Source organism: Cyprinodon variegatus, unplaced genomic scaffold, assembly GCF_000732505.1.
Source record: "Cyprinodon variegatus isolate N-32 unplaced genomic scaffold, C_variegatus-1.0 Scaffold240, whole genome shotgun sequence".
Classification (NCBI taxonomy): Eukaryota; Metazoa; Chordata; class Actinopteri; order Cyprinodontiformes; family Cyprinodontidae; genus Cyprinodon; species Cyprinodon variegatus.
The window spans coordinates 497,090-520,597 of NW_015150693.1; the positions used below are offsets into that span (position 1 = coordinate 497,090).

The window sequence follows — 23,508 nt, forward strand, 5'->3', positions numbered from 1 at the left end:
TCTAAGCCAGACATGACGCAAATATTTTGTTTTTTTTTAGGAGGATGAGCTAAGTAAAGTAAATTGCTGATAATCTTTCTACCAATCTGGACTGTTAATTTAACTTCCTGTGAAATGATCAAAGAGTTCGGGAAAAAGTACAGCCCGTTCTTCCACAATCCATGCAGTTATGGGTTCTTGAGAAAAGGTTTAAAAAGCTGGTTTCTAGGATATGTGACTCACCAGTATGATTGCAAAGCCATCCAGTTTTACCACTAAAACAAATTGAAAGTAGGGTGGAAAGTAGACTGAAATCCAAAGTTTCTCCTGACTGATTCTCCGACAAATACACCGCCTTGTTTAGCAGTCTGAATCACACAGAGATAACATTTACTTTAGTTTTATTATTTGTAGCTATTCACGGGAGGAAAAAAGGTTGTTTTAAATGTTTTTTTCTTTATTGCTCATTATTGGGCATCGTCTTTGCAGTCTGCATCTCTACTGAAGCCTAATTATACATAAACAGTGGTTGCAAATCCACAGTCTCCACAACAACACCAAAACAGAGGGTACATCACTGTTGTCAAGAAACTACATCACCAATGTTTTTCATCAGAGAAGTCTGCAAGATTTGTCTGGTAAAATTACGGTAGTAAAGTAAAACAGTAAGTTGATATAATTAATTCTGACACAGAAAAAAATCAAATTGTGTTATTTTTTTCTTCCAAATCATTTTTGTTCAAGGGTTGTGTTGCAGCATCCACTGGTACCCGGACAGGGTGGAGATAATTATTTGCAGCTTTGCCTTGTTGTCCACAGGAGCTCCAAACCTTTTACTCCTTCCTACTCCAACTTACCACAGCCACCTCTTAAATGAGGTATCTGATAATTTTTGTGCAATTACACACAATTTCCTTGCCCACACTCCCTATACCCCTACATTTAAAGCTGCTGCCAGTCTCACTGCCACCAACCTACCCACTTACTCTATAATTGCAAGGTGGAGGTGTGCAAAAACAGTTTGTTGGAAAATGCATTCCCATTTAAAGGCTTAGAAATGTTAGCTTTGCAAGTACAATATTAAATGTAGCACATAATGGATATCTTTTTATTGGAACAGCAAGAAATATCTGATTTTTTTTTATTGCAAAGGTGTTTATGTCTTTTTAGCAACCAATTTTGACAGAAGCTTTCATTTGTTTCCATGATGGGCTTAAACCAAACACAAGGTCAGAAAGTAATGCTGAATGTCCCTTCTTTCCCTAAATGGATGCAATAGGATCAGACCAATATTAATGATGTGTAACACCAAAACTAGAGTGCTTCAAATGATCAAATTGGCTTAGCCAGTTAGAGTTCATCTGTCCTTTGGTTCTCTTCAGTGCAGTTTGTTGAGGACCTTTTATCATTCTGGCTACCCTAACAACTTTCCATCTCCAGGTAATAAGCTTGTTCACAAAAATCCATCCAACAAAATCACTTTTTTTATTCACTTATACTCATCGAGTTATCTACACCAAAATGCACATGCACATTATATTAACCAGACACACACACACACACACACACACAAACACACACACACACACACACACAAGTTGTGTCACAATATCCTTGTGGGGACCTTCCATTGACTTCCATTCATTTCCCACTAATTTATATGGCCTAACCATGACCATTGCCTTAACCCTAACAATTACCGACACATACCTATCCCTAAACCTAACCTAAACTCAATTCACACCTTAGTCCTAAACCTAACCCCCACCCCAAGAAGAGAAACTTTCCTTATGGGGACCAGTTGTTGGTCCCCACAAGTACCTACTGTATGAGTCCCCAAAATGTAGCATATTCCTAGGAAATTGTCCCCACCAGGTATTAAAGACATGGCCACACATACACACACACACACACACCTACCAATACACAAAAACAAGAAATGGATGAAGGTCAAATAAACACATGATATAACATCTACGTGGCCTACCTACATGTGTCATGTTGGGGTCTAAGCGTCTAACCCACATGCAGAAACACTCTCAGACAGGGTAAAAGTTAAATGGTTTATTTACAAAGTTTACAAAGAAATGTGCACGGGGTCTTGGCTCGGCAGACTGGTCACAGGAAGGAAGCACTAGAGGAGGACAGATCAGTTAGAGTGGATCCAGGAAACTTGCAGTTCAACGGTGACTTGGATTAATACCTGCTCTGAGGGTTATCTGATCAGCAGGGGGGAACCTTGTGGGTCCAGAGGCTGGTCGGCAGGCTGAGGGCTGAGGGCAGAGGCAGAGACAGAGACAGAGGCTGAGGCGGAGGGCAGACAGGCAGGTTTCAGGAAGCTATTGTTTTCTCCAGGATCAGGCAAGTATCCACATAAATCAGGATCTGAGAGGCAGAAGAACACAGGGTCAGACTTGTTCACAAAAATCTGATAATCAGAGAAGCTGGCTCTGGTTTTGCTGGTACCATTACTGGCAAACACTCTGGCAGGGAAGTGTCAGCCTCCTCCTCCTTAAATAGGCCTCCTGATGAGCAGACGGGAAACAGGTGTGTAGAAGTCAGCTCATGCCCTCAGGAGGAAGATCTCAGGCGCCCTCTGGTGGAGAAAGTAGACAAGCCTCCAGATCCCAACAACATGTGATTGTAATAAACTCAGAATGCAGGACCCAGAACTCAGGTGAGACAGAAAGTGGGAAAGTTCAGACATGACATAAATATAACCTAGGAACTTTAAACTAGTTCCCTCCAATGAGCCTAAACAGGAACAGGGCACACTCAGCGGACAAGAGTCAGGACATGATCAGGAAACACCAAGACGAGACAAAAAACCCTCTGTAACCACTTTAGAAATCAGCCATGATCTGAAACTAAAACTCTAACAAATGAACAAACAAACATACAATGATCTGGCCCCAGTAGCTGGGATGAACTATATATAAAGCAGCAGGCACAGGTGGATAAGATGAATGATAATTAGTAACCGACGAGGGTTAGGCAGGCCGCAATCATGAGATGGATGCTGAATACTGTCTTGATTTAAAAGGCAATCTTTCATGATCTTTGCATCTATGGCTGGATTTGGCTCTATTCTTACATCTGTTTTGCCTCACCCAGAGTTCATTGTCTCTGATCAGATACACCTGTTCCTGCTTCTATTTAAGCTACCTGTTACCAACCATTGGTGCCACATTATTCAAGCCGAGTGTCAGACTATTCTAGCGTACCGTGTTGTGTTTTGACTGCCTGATCCAGACCTTTTTCTGCCCCCACTTCTGAGTTTTGGTTGCCCCCGTTCTGCTTGATCTATTTCTGGTACTTGGATTCTGCCTGTTAACAATCTTGGACATGTCTTCTGATCCAGGCTTGGATTATCCCTCTGGATTTGTCTGCTCCTACTTATATCCTGGAACTCTGGGAGCGGCTTCGTCACAAGCTTGCGGAGTAACCACTCCTCCGGACTTCACTCCTTCATCTGGGCTCAGACTGATCTTTACCAGGTCGGTGACTGTCATGCTCATTATCGTTTCCTGAGTTCTAAAGTCACTGACCTGAGTTTACGTCTCTGCAGAGAATCCAGTGAGCCCTCCCCAGCTGACTTGCAGCCACACGTTCACTTTTAATAAACGCTTGTTTAGAAATCATCCTGAGGTTCTAACACAATCAAACAATTATGATTCTGTTGTGATAATTATTTTCCTTAAAGCGCATCTGCTTCTTTATATAGTATGTGTAAACATGTTGCAACAAGACATATGAAAACAAGTTTAGAAATTATGTAGTACCTACCTGTGCTGTGTGTCTTTGCAGCTACTTCAAAGAAAAGAATGGGTCTTCTGTCATCTCTGCCTATATCTGGTATCTATCCTCTATCTGTCATTTTAAGTGTACAACCATGTCCATCTAAAATGTTTCAAGCTTTGGAGTATTCTACATTTTCCAATAAACCTTTGAGATCCATACATATAAGCATTTATGTCAATAGTAAATTGATAACAAGTGGGTTCTATTATATGACACCTGCAGGCTATTGATTGCACTGGATTTTATTTAGAGGTATCAGAGTGAAGGAGCATAAATTGAGAAGTCATGCCGTGTTTTTTAGACTACACAAATTTGAAAATCATAAATCAATTGCCCCACCCTTCAAAAGTTATCTACACTGTGTTTTACAATGTCACATAAAAATGCATTAAACATATTGAAGTTGCACTATTAGAATGTCCTGTGTGGGAAAATTTAGGGAGTATTGACACTTTTTCAAGGCACTCTAGGTATTTGACTCAGAATGACAATGACAGAAGAGATAACAATAACAGTTTTATGAGGGTTACCTCAAAGTTTCTAATTAGTTGGTGGGTAAGAAATGAAATGAAGCAAGAAATTATATGTCACCAAAACACCCTGAAAAAATGCAGCGCTGTGTGCACCACAATTATGTTATTTTTTGTTTTACGCTAGCTGTGAGAAGCCACTAAGGAAAAGTGATATATTTTTATTAGATTCTTTCACTCTTACCTTAGCAGAAAAATGTAGGACTTTTACCTTCAAGCAACAACCAATATGAAGGGAAATCTGTTGTTATTACTTTGTGTTTGAGTTCCACAGTAGAGAGAGTGACCTTCTCATGTGTTACATCAAGGGAGACAGACAGCAAGCGTCAAAGTGGTAATTTTCTCATGACACACCAATTTCCATAAAAATGCCAGCCTGTACTCAATTTGATGTCAGCTGCCTGCTAAACTGCAGTAAACAGAATGGCTGACATCCAAGTCAAGCTTTCCATATTGACTTTCTGGCACGGCTCTGAATTTTTAAGTTTTATCAGGGCTTCACTGAAAGCATGTAATTTACTTCATAAAAAGGCTTGAATTTCTACTCCGTCTCCTTTCAAATCCATACAACCATGATGTCATTACATATGCTGGAAGTAATCAGGTCTGCCATTCATTGTCAAAAAAGCAATGGTTACAGCTTACGGGGCAACCCTATTTTAAAGTCTGCTATCTACTTTTTATTTATTATTTGATTTCAATGAAAACAAAACTGTTTTCATGAACGTAAAATAAAACACACAAATCTTAATCTTGTAAATCTGCATTCACACCATTACCTGCTGATGTCATTACAGCAATGAGAAAACAGCAAACTCCTGTCAGTCATCACAATTGCCCTGTAGAGAGTTTGTGACGAAGGGAAACCAGGGCATGCAGTAGGTCTTTTCCTATTAATAAAGAATGAGAAACAAACTAAATAAAGCATTAGGTTTTGAAGTTTAGCTGAGACACAGATTAAATCAGACAGTAAATGAAAGCCACATATACTGCCTGTCTTTTTAAATTTTCTGTATTCAACAATTTCTCAAAAGTAATGAGTGAATGCCTGCATTTTACCATAGTAAATGCCAAATAGGGTAAAAAACATTGTGCAGTTTCCTGATGTACAAATAACACTGATGGGACATAGGATTCTTTTAGAGTTAGCCTATTCACCATAATGATACTTAACTGGTTTCAGCTATTTACTGGTTAAGAACAAAGTTCAGTGATAGAAAAAAAAAAATCAATTGTTCAAGCACTGTGATTCCTCCTTTTAAAAGACAGCAAGTAAGTATAATTTGAAAGTCCACAGCATGAAGTGATCCATGGGAGTAAGACCAAATTCAGATGGACAGAAAACCTAGCCTACCTGGGTCAAAATTACAATTTGCAGCTATATTTCTACTGCTATAAGTTGAGCCAGTAGATGACCGTCTAGCCTACAGGCCACGTACAGAGCTATTGCTGCAAATATCTCAATGCTCTCTCAAGAGCAAGGGTTTCCAGGTCTGGTCCTTTAGACCTACTATCCTGTACAGCACAATTTAATAACAAGACAACTCAAAATGCTAAAGAGAGTACATAAACGAAATTACTCTAGACTGCAGTGACATAATAAAGGTAGGTAAAGAAAAGCTAGTCTCTGCACTTATAATGTTAACATTCTGAATTTTCTTTAAAAAGAACTGGCAATGGCAACTCCAAACAAATATTTTTTAACCTTGATTTAAAGCATATTGGGGTTTCAGCACTTTTGTAGTCTCTTTGGACTTTGTTCTCATACGTGTAGCAAAAGAACTAAATGCTACCTCTTTATTCTTGCTTCTAGACATGCATAGTAGACTTGAACAAGACCTTAGAGATATAGTCATTTAATACACTAATACGTCTATAATGTACTTTATTGCTAAGTTATTCAGGTAAATCAATTCAAAAATACTTTATTAATGCCAAAGAGAGATTCATTGTTTCAGTACAATCTGCTCTGTCCTTCCTTGTAGACAGCTTCACAGTTGTGTCTCCAGTCTAGTTTGTTGTCTAGGTAAACACCAAGGTACTTTTGCTCCTCCACCACTCCTCCACCTACTCTACTTTTTCTCCCATGAAGATGATTACCTCACATACAGTGTTGGCAACGGCAGAAGGCGGGATGCAAATGGTTATAACAAAACACTGGTAAACTCTATGGGCAAATAATATGGTTGGAAACCAACTGCTAACAGTTGAATATCATGGCCGGAGCCCCAGATATGAACCTGCAGCAACATTTCAGTAAAACGTGTAATGCTGCATTGCCAATATTCTGGCTGTGTTCTTGCTAGGGCTTGGACTTCTTATAGTTTCCGTAAGATCTCATATTGCCAATGATGACTGATGGAAGAGATGGCTTATATTTCTTGTTCCTCTCTCGTCTCCTTGCTCATGCTCTGCATCAAGGGCACCTCATTTTCAGCTCAGCTGGTACTTGCGGAAATAGTTGATGTATTATTTAAGGTTTAGAGTTGTTCATTTCCTGCTCCTGTATGTAAAAATTCAACTTGCTATGGTTGCTGTGGTTACACATTATAAGAAGTATCTAAAAGGAACAAATATCAGTAAAACCTTTCCAGTAGCATTCAATAACAGAATAGAAAAACATCGGAAAAAAGAAACTGAAGCACGAATGGAGAAACTAAAATTCTTTTAAACAAGAATATCAGGGTCCAGCTAGCAGAGCTACTCCAAAGTGCAGCCACCTTAGGCAACAAATTATTAGAATATTATTTTTATATTATTTTATTTCTTTTTTTATATATATACGTATTTTACATTTTATTTGATAAGACACAGACACCAGGCATGGGACCAAGGATTTGGAACTAGAGTGATGAGCTCCACTTTCTCAGTTTTAGAGATGATGTGGGCAGGAGCATTTTTGATCAACTACAGCTATCTGATTGACTTTATATGCATACCTGTTATAGCACTGTTTCAGTAAACAATTTGAATAAATGATCTTGTCTTTTATGTGTGTCTGTCCTGTTTTGCCTGGCAATCTGGGAATCAATCGATCAATCAATGTCTAATTGCTAGTTACTAGTCCAATAGATTTGCTTTCATAAGCAATCTAATGGTTGTTGCCATTAGATTCTGTTTGGTAATTATATATGAAATTTTACAAAAAATGATTTGGGGGATAAAATTGTATGCAACAGACATGGAGGTGAAAAGGAAGGCAAGAAAGGGAGAGGGGATAAGAATTAAGGGGACAGAGACTGCAAAGGGCTAAGACTCTCAGGGCAGCGGCAGCAAGCCAGCAAGGTCTGCCGGCAACCGGTCATGCTCAAAATTGAATTGGATGAGAGTACAGGTGCCTGAGAGGCATATCACCCCCACAATCCGAGACCCCACATGGCCAGGAGGCCAAAGCCCAGCCTGACAGCCAACAGGAATGAGACAGCGCCCATATAGTACCCAATCCTTTACCATGAGAGCCATCGCCATGCCAGCACATACAGGTACCCCTAACCGGCAGGGAGTCTAAGAAGGGGGAGGAGACTGTCCCTTTCATGCTTGGGGCCTACCTGTTCCAGTAGGTAGGAGGGGAGCCAAGCATAACCTGCTTGACATTTTCACATGCATCCAGTCCCATTCACACAATCCCACCCGTACAGACAAATGCAAACACTCAACTGAAACAAACACTGGAGCAGAAACAAAACATAAACACATAAATACACTATCCTCCTATGTGTAGGGGCCAATCCCCCTAGGAAGAACCAGGTCCCAGTAATAGACTACCAGCTCTCCAATGTGGTAAAGGGCTGGTTATACTCCCAACAGTGTGTTGCAGTGAGCTTGTCAAAGATATTTTTGATTTATGCCCAACATTGAAGCGTAGTCTGTGCTATGTTATTCTGCGCAACAAGGCAAGAGGGACAATCATGAACTAGCTGTAGGTCTAGATACGGCAGAGGCGGTGAGGAAGTGGGGGCATGCTTGTGCGATAATGGAGGGACATGAGGGCAAAAAAGAGCGAGGGTCCAGGTGGAAAAAGAGTCCCAGCATTCTCGCGCACCTCACTCTTCTGGCTGTTCCAACTTCACGAGTTGTTTCCCACAATGACGGTCATACAAACAAAACAAGCTGGTAAGGTACCAAACAGGAAATACACATAGTGTGGAGCGGATGTAGATTTGACAAATCAGAGGCCTCCTGTCTGTGGTCACTTACAGTTTTGGAGACGTGCATTTGAATTCACTGCGACAGACATGAGACGATTTCGTCTCTGAGTATAAATCAGCCGTAAGGGGCAGGCAGCCTGAGCTCTCAAGACAGGGGCTGGGACTGGGTGCCACTCAAGGAAGAAAAACCCAAGTGTAGCACAAGTCTAGCTCCAAAAAACACTCCAGACACATCCCCAGGAGTGACACCTCCACCAGGACTCCATGAAACCATTCCATAAACTGGACACCCACCCTTATGATACCAGAGCAGGCAGCCAAACTATTGAAGAGCCCATCGCAGCCAATCCCAGCTACTTCAGGACTCCCACGCCCATATGTCATTTCTAAGTACCTTGTGAACCAGCTTCTGATGAGGCTTATTTTCTCAGTCTAGAAGAGATAGGCCAATTTTCCAAAAAAATAAAATAAAAATTAAATATACTTTATTAGTTGATGATGTTTTAAGTTCCATTTCAGTTTTATGTTGTAAATAACAGAGCTCTATAACATATTCAGCTGTTCATGCAAACTTTAGTTCAGTTCAATCTATATTATCCTACCTGAAATTTAAATTTAGAACATATTAGACCCAGTTTGCATTTTTTATGTCTTCTCTAACAAAGCAAAAAAACTTCTCTAATTTGTTTGCGTAGGATTGCTGTTGTTTTTTCAACGTATATAGTTTTAAAAAGTTATTTGTATAATTTAGGGAAAATCCTTATTTGACTTTTGTATATTGTAGAACCTATTTATTTTGGCAAGAATACAGGACTTCAATCTGTACTTTGAAGTTTGTATTTAACACTAATACTTTAGAAAGAGTACTTTGAACACTTCTGAATATGTGAGTTTTCCATGAATCCCTCAGAATGAGCTGTGTGTGGAGCTAATGGTCAGTTTGACGCTTAAGGGTAGGGAACCATAGGGGAGATATTTAACAGCTAGTGGGTGTGGGGCACAAACACAGCTGTGTTTAGTCGCACTTTCACGCAGGACGTCCCCATGTCCATGTGGAGGACCGTTATCCTCACTCTCTCCTCCCTCCACGTCCTTTCCTCAAACACTGCTGCTACGGAAACATAAGTGGCTGCTGCAGCAATTAGGGAGCCACGCCTGCTGAGCTCTAATTTCTCTGAATTGTGCTCCTTATATACAACCACTCTTTGTTGCTGATGAAAGTTGTATCTAGTTGCTGCAGGTCTCCTCGCCTAGAAAACGCTCTAATATCAGTTTTAATTATTCTAACATCGCGAGAGCTTACAGTAAGACCCCTCAGGGGCCGGTCTTTACGAGCAGGACATTAGAATCCCGTCGGTCACTCTGACCAGTACCACCCCAGGCGAGAGCCATGGAGTACCTCAGGTTCTGTATAGTTTTATCATGCTGCGTAAAGTTTGGAAGTTCTGTTCTCTCAGATAATGCGCCTCAAGCCCCCCCGCCTATTTCTAAAGGTAAGACATTGTTCACTTTTTGTGCCCTTATTTATTTCATTCTGCTCTTAAAGTGTGTTAATATTTGCATGGAACCGTCAGACAGATACATCTTGGTTTATGCTTAAATTATTACTGATATTAAAGGGATGTAACTGCAGCCTGTGATGCGCAGGTTGCTTACATACACAAACATGTATATGCAGCGTGATAATTACACGACTGTGTGGTTTGTCGCTGTCTCGTGTCGTTTTATGTTTTTTGGCTTCGCTCAGCTTTTATGTTACAGTTGGGAGGCTGTAAAAGTTTTAGTGCAAGAGACAGCTAATTGGAGTAGAGGGTCTTTGATGTTTTTTTTTCTTTAAGCATTATACTGGACAGTTTAACAGTATTTATGCAGAACATAAAAGCTTCGAGTGTGAAACAAACAAATAAACAAACAAAAAATATAGGCTATTGTTCATTCATCCAAAAAGATATTAAGTTTAAAAATAGATATGTGCGTATTTGTGTTGAGAAAAACACCTCCTCTTTTTGAAAATGGGCTGCTAAATCCCTGAGTCTGACTTTTATGGACCTGACTGATAATACTTTCCATGGTTGCTGGTGAATTACACCAAATTACACTTAAATCCCATCACACTCACACAGAGGTCTTGTAAAATTTTAAAGGCTAAAATGTTTAATGTTTATCTTTAGTCTGAAATACTAAAATAGATAGACTGGGACAATAACTCTTTGCCCTTCCTGCATGGGGTTTGCAAGTTAAAATGTGATAAATGACACACCAGAATCTTTATGTCATGAGTGGACTAAGATTTCATAGCTTCCTGAACAGATCTGATTTGGGCCTAAGCCAGTCACCCTTCAGCCACAGTTGCAATATCTCTGTTAATTTTACCAATACTCATTCTTGTGCTATTTGTTTAAATTCTCTTAGCACTTTTTATACTCTTCAGTTTTTAATCAAGGGCGTATAATGGGTTACTTTTGCTTTTTGAGATGAGATTGTGTGAGCATATTATCCTTAATAGCTTTTTATCTGTTGTGCACAGACTACAGATTAGGGTGAATTTTAAGAAGACTGAATAAATAAAAAAGGTTCTGAAAACCCTCAAAAGCTAACAGGTTCTCCAATTGTCACACCAATTTAGAAAATTTGAGCTATTTAAAACAACTAAAACAAAAAAAAGTCATAGCTTTTGCATTCAATACTATTTGTAAAGACTTAATATCTATACTATATTCTTTAAAACAAAACACATAGTCCCTGTTTTCTGGACATGTTCCATTTTAATAGGCTTCAATTACATCTGCAGATGGTGCCTGTCTTAGTCCACAGGGATAATGTCCAGACATTTTCAAGCGCTGGAAAAGCTCTGGACCACAGCATCTTTGACGGTAGATGCACCCCTTAGCCTTAACCAAATTTTACTTAAGCGTATAGGAATAGAGAAGCCTTTTTGTTTTTACAAAAAACTTTTAAAGAATCCGCTTGGGACATATTAAAAAACTTAAATGAGCTAAAATATGGCATCTGCCCTTTTATCTGTTGATATTTCCTGTGATTATTTATATGCTTGTCTACAAAATTACTTAGTACACATTAGAGATAATAACTTTAAATAACCTCAATTTAGAATTGACTTACTCTCTTCACATTACCTATGTATTAAGCATCTGTTAATAAATTGTAAGCACGGTGGACAGTGGGTAGCACTGTTGCCTCGCAGCAAGAAGGTTAAGGGTTTGATTCCAGGCCCAGTCTTTCTGCATGGAGTTTGCATGTTCTCCCTGTGCATGCGTGGGTTCCCTCTGGGTACCCTGGCTTCCTCCCACAGTCCAAAAACATGAATGTTTGGTTAATTGGCATCTCTAAAAGTTGTTTTTAGGTTTGTGTGTGCATGGTTGTGTGTCTTTGTGCCGTCCTGCGACAGACTGACAACCTGTCCAGGGTGTACCCGCCCTCTCGCCCATAGACTGCCAGAGATAGGCACAGACCCCACCACGACCCTGACAAGGTCTAAGCAGGAGATGGATGGACAAACACATAGCAAAATGCCTGCAGTATATTTCATTTCATAAGTTTTCTATAGTATACAATTATAGATTAAATTGACTTACTATTTTTTTGAGGGAACTTGCAATTGGAGCATACATTAAGTATTCCCGCACAGCACCATAGGACTTAAGGCTGATTTATACTCAGAAACCAGGTCGTCTGGGTGTATGTCGCAGTGAATGCAAATGTGCTCCTGCCCCTGCTGCAGACACTCTGCTGCACCTCTCCAAAATTGTCTACATCCACTCTACACTATGCGTATTTCCTTTTTGATACCTTACCGGCTTGTTTTGTTTGTATGATCATTATTGTGGAAAACAGCTTGTGAAGTTGGACCAGCTAGAAGAGCGAGGTGCGTGAAAATGCTGGGACCCTTTTTCCACCTGGAGCCCCGGTATTTTTCATCCTCATGTCCCTCCGGAGTATAACCAACCCTTTACTCGTATAGACAGGGCTGAAACAATGAATTTAATTCACTGTGATTAATTGATAAATTCGATCATTATCAAATAATTTAATAACTGAGTTATAATTAGCCATTGTATACAGACTCTAAAACATTCCTTTTGCTGAGAACAGGCCGCTTAGAGCAGTAATGAACTGTGTGACCCCTTTAAAAGTTTGCCTGGTTTGAATAACTTGAGATCACTTCAGCTGTAACATAAGTAGTTTCAACAACTGGTCGTTTTTGGGCAGTGGGTGGCCTACAGCATTCCCTCCAACAATGACCGTATCAGAAGTTATATAAAATAACTTTTTTTTTTCTCCTTACCAAATACATAAATTTTTTAAGCAGATCCTAAAGCTCACCACATTGTGATTGCTTTCCTCAATCTCTTCACCAATTGTACCCTTCTGTGATAGAATCTCAGAGATACACCAGGATTCAACAATGAAAGGAGGCAGTGGAATATGCAGGAATGTAGAGCCTAGCTGGGAACAGTGCTCATGGCTGTTAGTTTGGTGAGCTTTGGAAAGTTACAAAAATGTGGGCATGCAGACTGATGCTGTACAACCATCTGAAAGGGGCCTTTCACTTAAGTCTTACTGTTTGAACAACACTTGTGACAAAGTACTAAATTTAACATATAGGTTTTATGTTGTGAGGCAGAGACCCTGCAAAGTTTTGTGCATGATTCCAATACTGAGTATTTTACCATAACACAGATGTCAAACTGTATTTTTCTAGATATTTTGAGACTGAGACAGATTGATACACAGGTCGGCCAATATTTTGGGACGATATAATATCTATATTAGGGCTGGGCGATAATTCAATAACGATATATATCGATCGATAGACGTGTGGCGCAATAGAAAAAAAGAGGGTCGATAAAAGTTCGATAAAAAAGAAACGCAGTTTTCCTTCCTTCTCATTGTAGCCTAGCATGTAGGTTTATGCTAGTCACTGCTTCCTCCCAACCAATCACAATCGCGGACCCAGGCACGCCGTCACCAAGCGCCGCCCTCTCAAACCACAACACAGAGCACATGAAGCTGTGCAGCAAGGAGAGGCGGAGGAAATTGTTCCAAAGAAAGGTTTTTGTAGTTCGGCAGTCTGGCAGTATTTCGGTCATGGCAAGTCGGACAAAAAACAAACCACAGTCATCTGGAAAATGTGTCGGGAACCAGTGAAAACCAGTCTGATAACGAAACCAACTTTTTTTTATCATCTCAGCCGCTCACACCCGCAGGAGTACGAGCTGTGTAGGCCCCGGTGCGGCTCTCCTCCGAGGAATCTTCGGAAAATATATATATATATATATTCAGTTCTGGGCAGTTTCCCACGTAGTTCTAACAATTGAGATAAAAATGCCAAGGGGGCCAGAAACTTCAAAGTAATAACTCAGGTTAAAGCAGGAAACGGGGGCGGCGGCGGTGGGGGGTATTTATTTATTTGTTATATTTATTTTGGTCACTTTTCTGGTCTCTTTAGTTTATTCTTTGTCAGTATTTAATAACATAACTCAGGTCTCTTAAGTTATTTTTCTTTAAAACAATTCTGTTATAGTTAAAAAAGTTGGTTAAATAAAGATTTAATTCGAAGTCTGTGTTTGTGTTTTTTATTAAAATTAAATCATTTAGCAATATTATAAAAATATATATATTTTTTATTGTATCTACCTAGGTCGAAATGCTTGTGTTTGTTTTGTTTTGATACATTAGCACCATATTTGTTGATTTATGTGAAGCAAATACTGTCAAGTTGTGTGGTTTTAGAGGACCCAAATGCACAGATGGAAGCTGAGGAGGTTTCTTGCCGATTTGAGCAAAAAAGTAAAAAAACAAAAAACAAAATCCAAAGTCCAGAACTGATTGATATTGGAAACTAAAGAACCAAAAAAGCTAGGAGACACAAGAGAGGAATTAACCAAAATAATGACGAGGATCCGGCACAGAGTAACTGAAAGGGAGGGGTAAGTATTGGAGACAGAAACAATGGGAGAACTAATTAGCTGATAGGGAGCAGGTGTAGACAGACGTAACTAGAAGGAGCTAAGGGAAAGGAGACTGGCACAAGGGGGCAACAGAAAGTAACTTAAAAATTAAATTGCTGCTTAAATATAAGAGAAAATGAAAAAGAAAAACGATGATCAAGAAAATACAGAATAACATAAGTCAAAGTGTAACTGAGTATTTACGTTGTTGCACCCTCTATTTGCCATCGGTTGTTTTTTCTTTGATTTGTTAACAACTGCTTGTTTTCTGTTTAAAGTAAGACCTGTGTAACATCTGTTTTCATTGCGCAAATGTGAATGGAAGAAAGTCATATAAATGGAGGATGAAAAAGCAATATTGGCTTCAAAATATGTCTTTCCCAATAATTGGTAGCATATATCAGGGGATAGGTTTTATTGATAGGGATTACTTCAAGAAAATAATCTGTAACAAACATGACATCCTTATTTCAAGGGACGTCTCACTGATTTTATCATCTGCTCCTGGAGTTTTGGATTTGTATTAAGTCAGTTAGCCATATGTGTAGTAAATTGTACTTTCGTGCTGATCAACCTGATATTTCATTTTTTAATGTACACCAAAACAAAGAAATACAAGCAGAAGAAACTTGTGTAATCGATATTTATGGGACCTAGATGGTTAATTTAGTTTTAAAGACCTATTAAAGACTTGAGGGGGGAAAAAAAGAAAGAAAAACCTCTCCAAAAATACAGCACCCGATCATGCTTCATGAAATTTGCATAAACATAGTCAATGTCATCCAAAAATAAAATTCCAAAAAACGCAAAAATGACCAGCAAACCCAGCAGGCTCAAACAGTACCACTTATTTAGAAAGTTAAAAGGAATACTTAGGTGAAGCTATGTATTCAACATCCTTCATTATCTAGTAAACTGTTCTTCCATCTCAGGGTAATGGCGACTTTAGATTATACACTACCTTACTCAGACATCCCTCACGTGTCAACAGGGAGCATTTTATAGAGAAGAAAAGGAAACCCCACCTAAAGTTGTCTTTTCCTTGTATATACTGTATAACAACACTCTCTATTGCCTGCAATGCCAGTCTAACAAACTAACAAACCCTGCTGGCAGGCACAGTCTGTAATCATCCCTTAGAACATTGTCACTATATCACCACAAGGTTGGGTCTGTGCCCTCTTTTCAGCCAAACATATGTTGATCTCTTTCTTTTTATCTTTCAAAGTCTTCAACAGTCGTCGGTATAGCACTGTGAAAACTAGGTTTTAAAATCAGTCAAAGTTTACCAATGTTAATGCACTCAATATTCTTGGGTGAATTTAATGGTTATTCTGATTATAGCCCAAATTTTCTTGAGCCAGGAACTTATGCCCTGATCATTGGACAGCTGCAGCCATATTTTACTTTACGTATACTGTAATGTTATTTTTCTGAAACGCTGTGTTATGCATAGGTCATAACCTAATGCAACAGATCTTGTTAAAATTTCCCCTTTGGTTTTGACAGTTTACAGAATATTTTACCCAAATTGTAGGGGTTCATCAGGATATTTTTTTTGGTAATGTGAGACGGGCCCTTGTGTTACTTTTGTTCAGTCTTTTTTCCACACTATACCAATGAAGATATTTTTCCCTGTCTTAGTACCAGAAAGGGACATAAGCACTAACCTATTGCATACCAGCTGTATTAGGTCAAAATGTCTAGAATTTGATTTAGTTGGATACTTTTAAAAATTTGAACTGTGTACAGAGGTGGATGTAACTAGAGGTGTAACAATCCTGCACTGGTTAGAAAATAGATTATTTATCCAGCTACATTAATGCAAAAGGAAAACATGAATCCAAACCATCTTCTGTAAGCCTTTGTTAAAATTCACAAGGCAAAATCCTATAGTAAAGTGGCGAACAATTTTTTAAAATTCCATAATTAGAAAAATGCTGTTTTGAATCTAAATACTTGACATCTTTAAGAGCTTAGAAATAATGATCTGTAAATAGTTTTTGTGAGATGATATCAATAGCCATGTTTCCATCCACATGTCATGGCAGTTTTTAACAAACATATAAAATGTACAAAAAAAGAAAATGGGAATCAGATCTGTTTCCATCCATTTGGAGCGATTTAATCAGACGATGCAAAAGGATAAAGCCATGTGTTAATAATGAGCTTGGCTGTGATTAAAAGGACAAAGCAGTAGCAAACTAGTGAGGACCACAGATCGGCAAGGGACGAGATTTTAATGAATGTTTTGCAATCTAGTAAGTTGTACTTACTTTATTACCCTAGCTGAATTAGTTACGTTACGTGCCACCTAGAATCGAGAGGGAAAAGCAATCCTAGTTGGACGCTGGTGGCGGAAACAGTTGATCAAAGGTAAATAGTCCCATGTCAGAACTTATTAGAAAAATGATTTTCCATATTTGTGTGTAAAAACTTTTGCAAAATGTAGTCGCTAACAAAAATTTTGCTGTTTCAATCAAGCTCCTCTTATGTGATATTTCAAAGCACTCATAAGTAAAGTGATCAGGTGTATATGCTAGATCAGGGGTGTCAAACTGGTTCCAGAAAGGGCCGTGTGGCTGCAGGTTTTCTTTCCAACCAAGCAATAGCACACCAGACTCCAGTCATCTCATCAAGTGAGTCCAATCTGAGCATGATGACTTGATGAGATGAATGGAGTCTGGTGTGCTAATGCTTGGTTGGAAAGAAAACCTGCAGCCACATGGCCCTTTCTGGAACCAGTTTGACACCTGTGTGCTAGATAATTTTGTTAGATGGGCAGAAGATATCACATTATATAGATTGTTGACACATTACTGAAACTGGACTTTGTGATATTGGCAATGAGTGTCTTCTTCCTTGGATGGAGGTGGATGAAGTTTACTGTAGAGAAACTAAACTTGCCTTTATGAAGTCTTGACCTCAAGCCTATAGAACTTCTCTCTGATTAACTACAGCAGATGCTGCAAAACTGGCATTAATGGATCCCTATTGGGAGCAGGAATCCATTAACACATTTGCTCCTTAAAATGAAGAATATCATCTCATCAAAGTTTATCTATAGGTAAAAAGAGATGACCAAACACTTAAATAGAGTGTGTGGACATTAACTGGTGTATTTGTTTCTTAAGTTTTATTTTCTCTATAAATATTGTAGAAAAGTGCTTATGTATCTGACTTTTTTATAATTATGCTCTTTTGTTATTTTTGTACATTAGCATTTATACCATCATTTTTTGCTTTTGTGTATTTTTATTCAGACAATTTCTAACAATTAAATCAAATTGTATGCTTATTATTATTGTTTCATAAGTATTTTGAATTATTACATAATTCTGTGGTGGACTTATTTTAAGATATCATGAAATGGGAGCAATTTAGTTTTATATTCGGTGCAGGTTTATGATCTTGCCAAAGGAATGGAAGCTATTTATGACCCGTTGCTGTTCTAATGTACTTTGCTTGGTAAACCTCATAATGTGTTGTGTTAATTTATCAGTGTGGGTTATCTTAGTAATAAGGAATTTAACAGTCTAAAGAAAATGGCCATCATAACTGTTGGTCCACCTACTGAGTCAATTATTGTTGCTGCTTTCATATAATTCTAAACTATTATTAAACCAAAATGTTATATATAAAAAAAGTACCTGGCCCAATGTTTTTCAGACCATGCCACATTCCAGGTGGTTTAGAATTAGCAGTTGAAGGTAGTCTTTTTTAAGTTCTTTTTGTGGCTACAGTGTTATGGAAGTTTTGCTAATTATTGTCAATATCAGAAAATCACTATAAATATAGATATCACAGATTTACTGTATCATGCAAAGACACTTATAATTAACTTAATGTGACTTCTTCATTGTTCTTGTCTTACAAAGCTTTTCTTTTTTATATTCAGTGTTTTTTATTCTTCACAGTCTAATCTGCTTTTAGTTTTAGCAAAAGCCCTTTTCAAGAACCGATGAGTCTTAATGGTATAACAGAAGAGGCCTCTGATAATCTCACTTGTTCACACAAGAGGTAGCAAAGTATTGGCTGCTCCAGGAACTAACACTTACTGTGAGCCTTGGGAGGAAAGCCATTTATTTGCTTGGATGACCAAAATAGAACAGCAGTTTGTGCTCACAGGCCATAATAAAATAAATCCTGATAAGTTTTCTACAAGCACAGAACACTTTCCCTTGATACTTTTCCTTTTTTAAGAGAAAATAAAGGAACTGCTAAACTGTCCCCTAAGTAATTTAGGACTTTTACACAGTAAACTGTGAAAGTTTAGTCAAAGAACACATGCAACACACAGAATACTTGCAAACGAAAAATGGGTTTGGAGTCAAGGCCTTTCTTAGTGAAGAAGTTCAGTAACACCATTTGCTACATTCCTCTCTTCATGAGCTGTTAATACTGCACTGCCAAGAGAGAATCCACTATTTATTCGTACTGGACACCCTTGCTTTAAGATCACGGCTACTGTATATAAAACCTCCCTTGTTTCCTGCTGATATCTTCATCTCAACTATGCTTTTGATCTATCAAGGACTGAACAATATTCGGACAATGTAATTTAACTGAGCTTCTCTGTGGAACAGAGGATAGCACTGCTGCCTTGTAGCAAGAAAGTTCCGGGTTCGATTAACGGTCCGGGATCTTTCTGCAAGGAGTTTGCATGTTGTCCCTGAGCATGTGTGGGTTCTCCCTGGGTACTCCAGCTTCCTCCACAGTCCAAAAAACATGTTAGGTTAATTCTATAATCTCATGAATGGTTGTGTCTCTGTGTTCTGATAGACTGGTGACCTAGGGTGTGACCTGCCTCTTGCCTGTAGACAGCTGGAGATAGGCAGCGACCTACAATGGATGGATGTAATTTCAGTTGAAGGAAGGATTTGAAATAGGTCCCTTTTACGTGTCTGAGTCCAAATGAAACAATATTGTATTGCAGGATCTCTGTTTAAACATTCTTACTCAAATTCCTGAAAAATAACTTGTGTGGGCGACATTGTTAAGTAAACAATGTAACTTGTCAAAGATTTTCCGACATCGGGTTCATTTATAGCTCAGTACATTCTGATTAAAATGATTCTGATTAAATTGAAAAAAATTGACATACACTATATGTTTCTGGAGGTATATCATGTAATTTTTTTTTCTCATTCAAGAAATACTAATAACAGGTTTGTTTTGGAATTAGGATATGCAAATATTGGTCTTAAAGATACTTTGGAACTGTTGAGTGTAATTGGAAAGCAACTAAACTGGGCAGTGCCAGACACAAACGAACCTCGTTAAATATACTACTAGTTCCATAGTAGGGCTTCTCGGCTTTTTCCTCTCCTATTTACAGTCAGCTGACTCATGTAGTGGGTTTTCCTGGATGTTCAGATTTCCAATTCCCAGTTCTTTTTTTTTTTTTTTTACAACACACACTTCTTCTCAACTTCTTAACAATAAATGGCATCAAAAGAGCGTGGTGCGACCTGGGATGATGCCGAGATCGAGGCTCTCATTGAAATTTGGGCAGATGACGCTATCCAGGCACATAAGTTTGTGAATGTTGTGGGCTCCACCATTTTTTGGCGTAATTCCTGCCTTGGGAGCTGTAGTATCATAGCAGGTGAGGAACCATGCTAGTGGGATGTGTAAATGGTCGTAAGGAACCAAGCTGATGGGTAGTGTAAATGGGGCAACTGTAAGACTGAGACAATTAAAGGATGGCAGGATGAAAAAATGAAAACATGTCTTCAGATATCTGAATATGGTTGACACGTTGATTTAGTGATGAACAACTCACTGGTAAGCCCTAATTTTGGATTGGTGAGGTTAGAAGAAAGCTAAACTTGCTTCTTTGGGAAACATTAAAAGGAAAGCTACCCTGAACCCAAAGTTGCCATGGAAAAATCTTCAATACTTTTAATATGCTAATAGTAATAGTTTATTTTTCATATATTAGGTCAGTCGAAAAGCTATAGTATTGGTTCATTTAATATATTGATTGATGTTTTGTTTTCCTATTCAAAATAAGGCACACAGTAAAAATTATCTGAGTTAAATTAAAACCCTAACCCTATCTAAATATAACCTTTAACCATTAAAAATAGCTCAGCCCTAACATTTACCTTGCTTTGTTTGGCCGTAAGAGGTTGAAAGACTAAATCCCTTGCTCCACCTACATCCCCCAGAATACCATGGGGTATTGATCAGAGTTAAGGGGAATTGTTGGCATTCTTACTGAACATATTTTCTATTGATATTGAGCAGTTGTCAATTACAATTTATATAAATATTGATTTTTTGCCCAGTCCTAATAGCACTTTCACTGTGCCATGTCACTTTTTGAACTGTAAATTCAGCTCATGATTTGGAAACATACATTGTTTATAGTAGACTTTTAGTACCAGAAAGGGACATAAGCACTAACCTATTGCATACTAGGTGTATTAGGTCAAAATGTCTAGAATTTGATTTAGTTGGATACTTTTAAAACTAAATATGAAGAGAAACAGAAACCCAAAGAGCCTGAAGCAAAAGGCATGTGCTCTAAAACTCAGATCATAATTGATCAAATGAAGGAGGTTTTATTAATTGTTTTTGGGATATACAGCTGTGCTATACTTGATTGAACTTCTACTGCTTCAAGGCTTGTTTTGGTAACAGTCATGGTTAGAATGGAAAAGTTATCCTTACGATTTTTTTCCTTACTAAGGTTAGCTAAGCTACATATATTTTAAGCTAAGCTTCTTCTTTACACAATTTAGATTTAATTCGATACATCAAAAGTAAAAAAATCTTCACTTGCTCTTTACTTTATCTCCAAGCACTGGATCATTATACATAACAACGATTTTAGATCTTGGTAAAGTGCAACTGCTTAGTGTGGCACAAAATAACAACAATGTTTGACTACTTCTTGTATGTTTTGCCTCATCTCTTTTAAATCACAAAGAATTTGCACTTCCGGTTGTGCTTAAGTGTAAGTTCTTTCATTTTGTGATGAATTCATGTACGAAATTAAGGGTTTGAGTCATTAATTCGGGGAAATTTTATAGAAACCTTGTAACTAAAAAATGGAGTTCACTAGAAGAACTGTTGCTGTTTCCTTTGTATTGCCATTCAAATTTCAAAGAAACATTTGAAATATGAAAAAAGGAAAAAGAAAAGCCAATAAGGTGTATTTCCATTAAATGGTTTCTCGCAAATTTACTAGGCTACGCAAACTGCAATTTTGTCTAAATTCAACATTACGCATTGCTGTAATAAAGAGGACATAAAAGTTGCAAACTAATATGGACCACCCATATGAGCTCTTCTGGAATGTGTTGCTTTTAGGCAAGCTGCAATTGTTTTGTCTTGTCAATTAGCATTGTCGATGTAAAATTTTTTTGACATACATAAATCGAGAATAGCCATCTGATGCATCCAATTCCAATAATATCCAAGAACACACAAACAGCTGAAATAGCTGATCAGCCATGTGATGTAAATGTTCGCTACGTCACAACTTTCCATTTTAAAAACAGTGGAACCTATTTCAACTTTTGGTGTTTCCATCAGCCTTTTCTAATGCAATACTCCAACATACCCATAAAAAAGACTTTGATTAAAACAAAACTTGTGAGACATGCAAGACCAGTAAAGAGGCTCACCCTCCCACCCACAAAATTTCAAAAACCTTTTAACAACATCTTGGTGCCAGTTACTGCAGCAGACTGTCTGTTCCAGAAGAGTCCATGCCTTCAAGGGTCAATACATTTTCAGCAGCAGAAAAGGGAATGGGTTTATGGTAGGAGGGCGGTCATATTGTGAAGCCTGATCAGTGTAAAACAGAAAGTTATTGTTCATTCGGTTAGGTTAGTGAGATGAGGCCTGTAATTGCGTTTAAATTTGATTCGGTGTAATTTTAAATTTCAGAGACTCTGCGGATTCTCTCTCTATCTCCATTTGTAACTAGTTTATTTTACTACTGACCAATAAATAATTTACAAGTGTTTGATGGAGCAGTACTCTCTGTCAACTAGAGGGCAGATTTGCTGTTCTTTTCAAGTAGACTTATAAAAATGTTTTAATGGGCCAATAAGTTTTTCTTTTCCACTCTAAAGTGTTACACTTTTTAAGGAGACTTTTAGATGTCTGCCAATAGCAAATTAGTTCTCCCCCCTTATTTAGTTGCAACATATTATAAAGTAGATAAAGTGTTAGAGGAGATTTTCTCAAATCCAACTACTCTGCATATTGTGGATTTCTTCCTGTTTCAGCACACCTGCCTCAAATGATTGTGTGAGCTCCTCAGCACCCTTCTAGTGCTTCAGAAAAGCCTGTTACAATAGTCATTCCTTTGTATAAGTCAGGTGTGTTGCAGAGAGGAGACACTTAAAACTTGCTGGATAGTGGTATTTGAGGACCATGATTGAGAACCACTGCTTTAACACGGCATATTGTTGATTAAAGGTTCGGAACTTGTTTTACAAAAAAAAAATCTCTTTCTCTCTCTAGTGTTATAATTGACTACTAAAAATGTGTGTACTGTATGGTTAACCCTTCCTTAAACCTCAACCTTCAGCACTCTAGACAACTGGAAATTTTCCTGAGGTTTGTGGAAGTCCCTCTATCCTAGAAGGAAATAGATCATTGAGTCTTTAAACACAGGCCGCTGTTTTTAGATGAAATTTAAATTACAGCAGTCATTCCCAAATTGAGACATACTGTAGGTTCAGACTGCTTAACCAAATGGTCATCAGTATGTTGATGTAGGTTTGAGGTTTACAAAGGACATACCGCATAGGACAGCAGAGAGAATCACGATACTTATATTTCAGCTTAGAAAAATACATTTTTGTGGATATGTTTAAGCAAGCTTAAGCCAATTTTGCAGAACTTTCAATGTTGTCTTTTTTTTGCAGGGATATACCCCTTCTCCCTACAATTCAGCAGATAAAAAATATGTGATGAATTTTCACTGTCATCTTTTCAGAAAAACTGCTGGTGTTAACGGTAGCGACAGAGGAAACGGACGGCTTTATCCGCTTCATGCAAACCGCAAACTATTTCAACTACACTGTAAAGGTGAGATTGTTATTACTAAACAAA

General features: G+C 38.2%; 1 protein-coding gene across 1 annotated transcript in view; it reads left to right on the forward strand.

Annotated features, from left to right (window-relative positions):
* Positions 1-9,584: 9,584 nt before the first annotated feature.
* Positions 9,585-23,508, forward strand: part of plod2 (procollagen-lysine, 2-oxoglutarate 5-dioxygenase 2) — a 43,740-nt gene continuing 29,816 nt past the window's right edge. The window contains exons 1-2 of the mRNA XM_015381724.1: positions 9,585-9,951; positions 23,393-23,484. Of these exons, the coding sequence (XP_015237210.1) occupies positions 9,849-9,951; positions 23,393-23,484 (195 nt within the window). The 5' untranslated portion in view covers positions 9,585-9,848. The remainder of the gene's footprint in view (positions 9,952-23,392; positions 23,485-23,508) is intronic.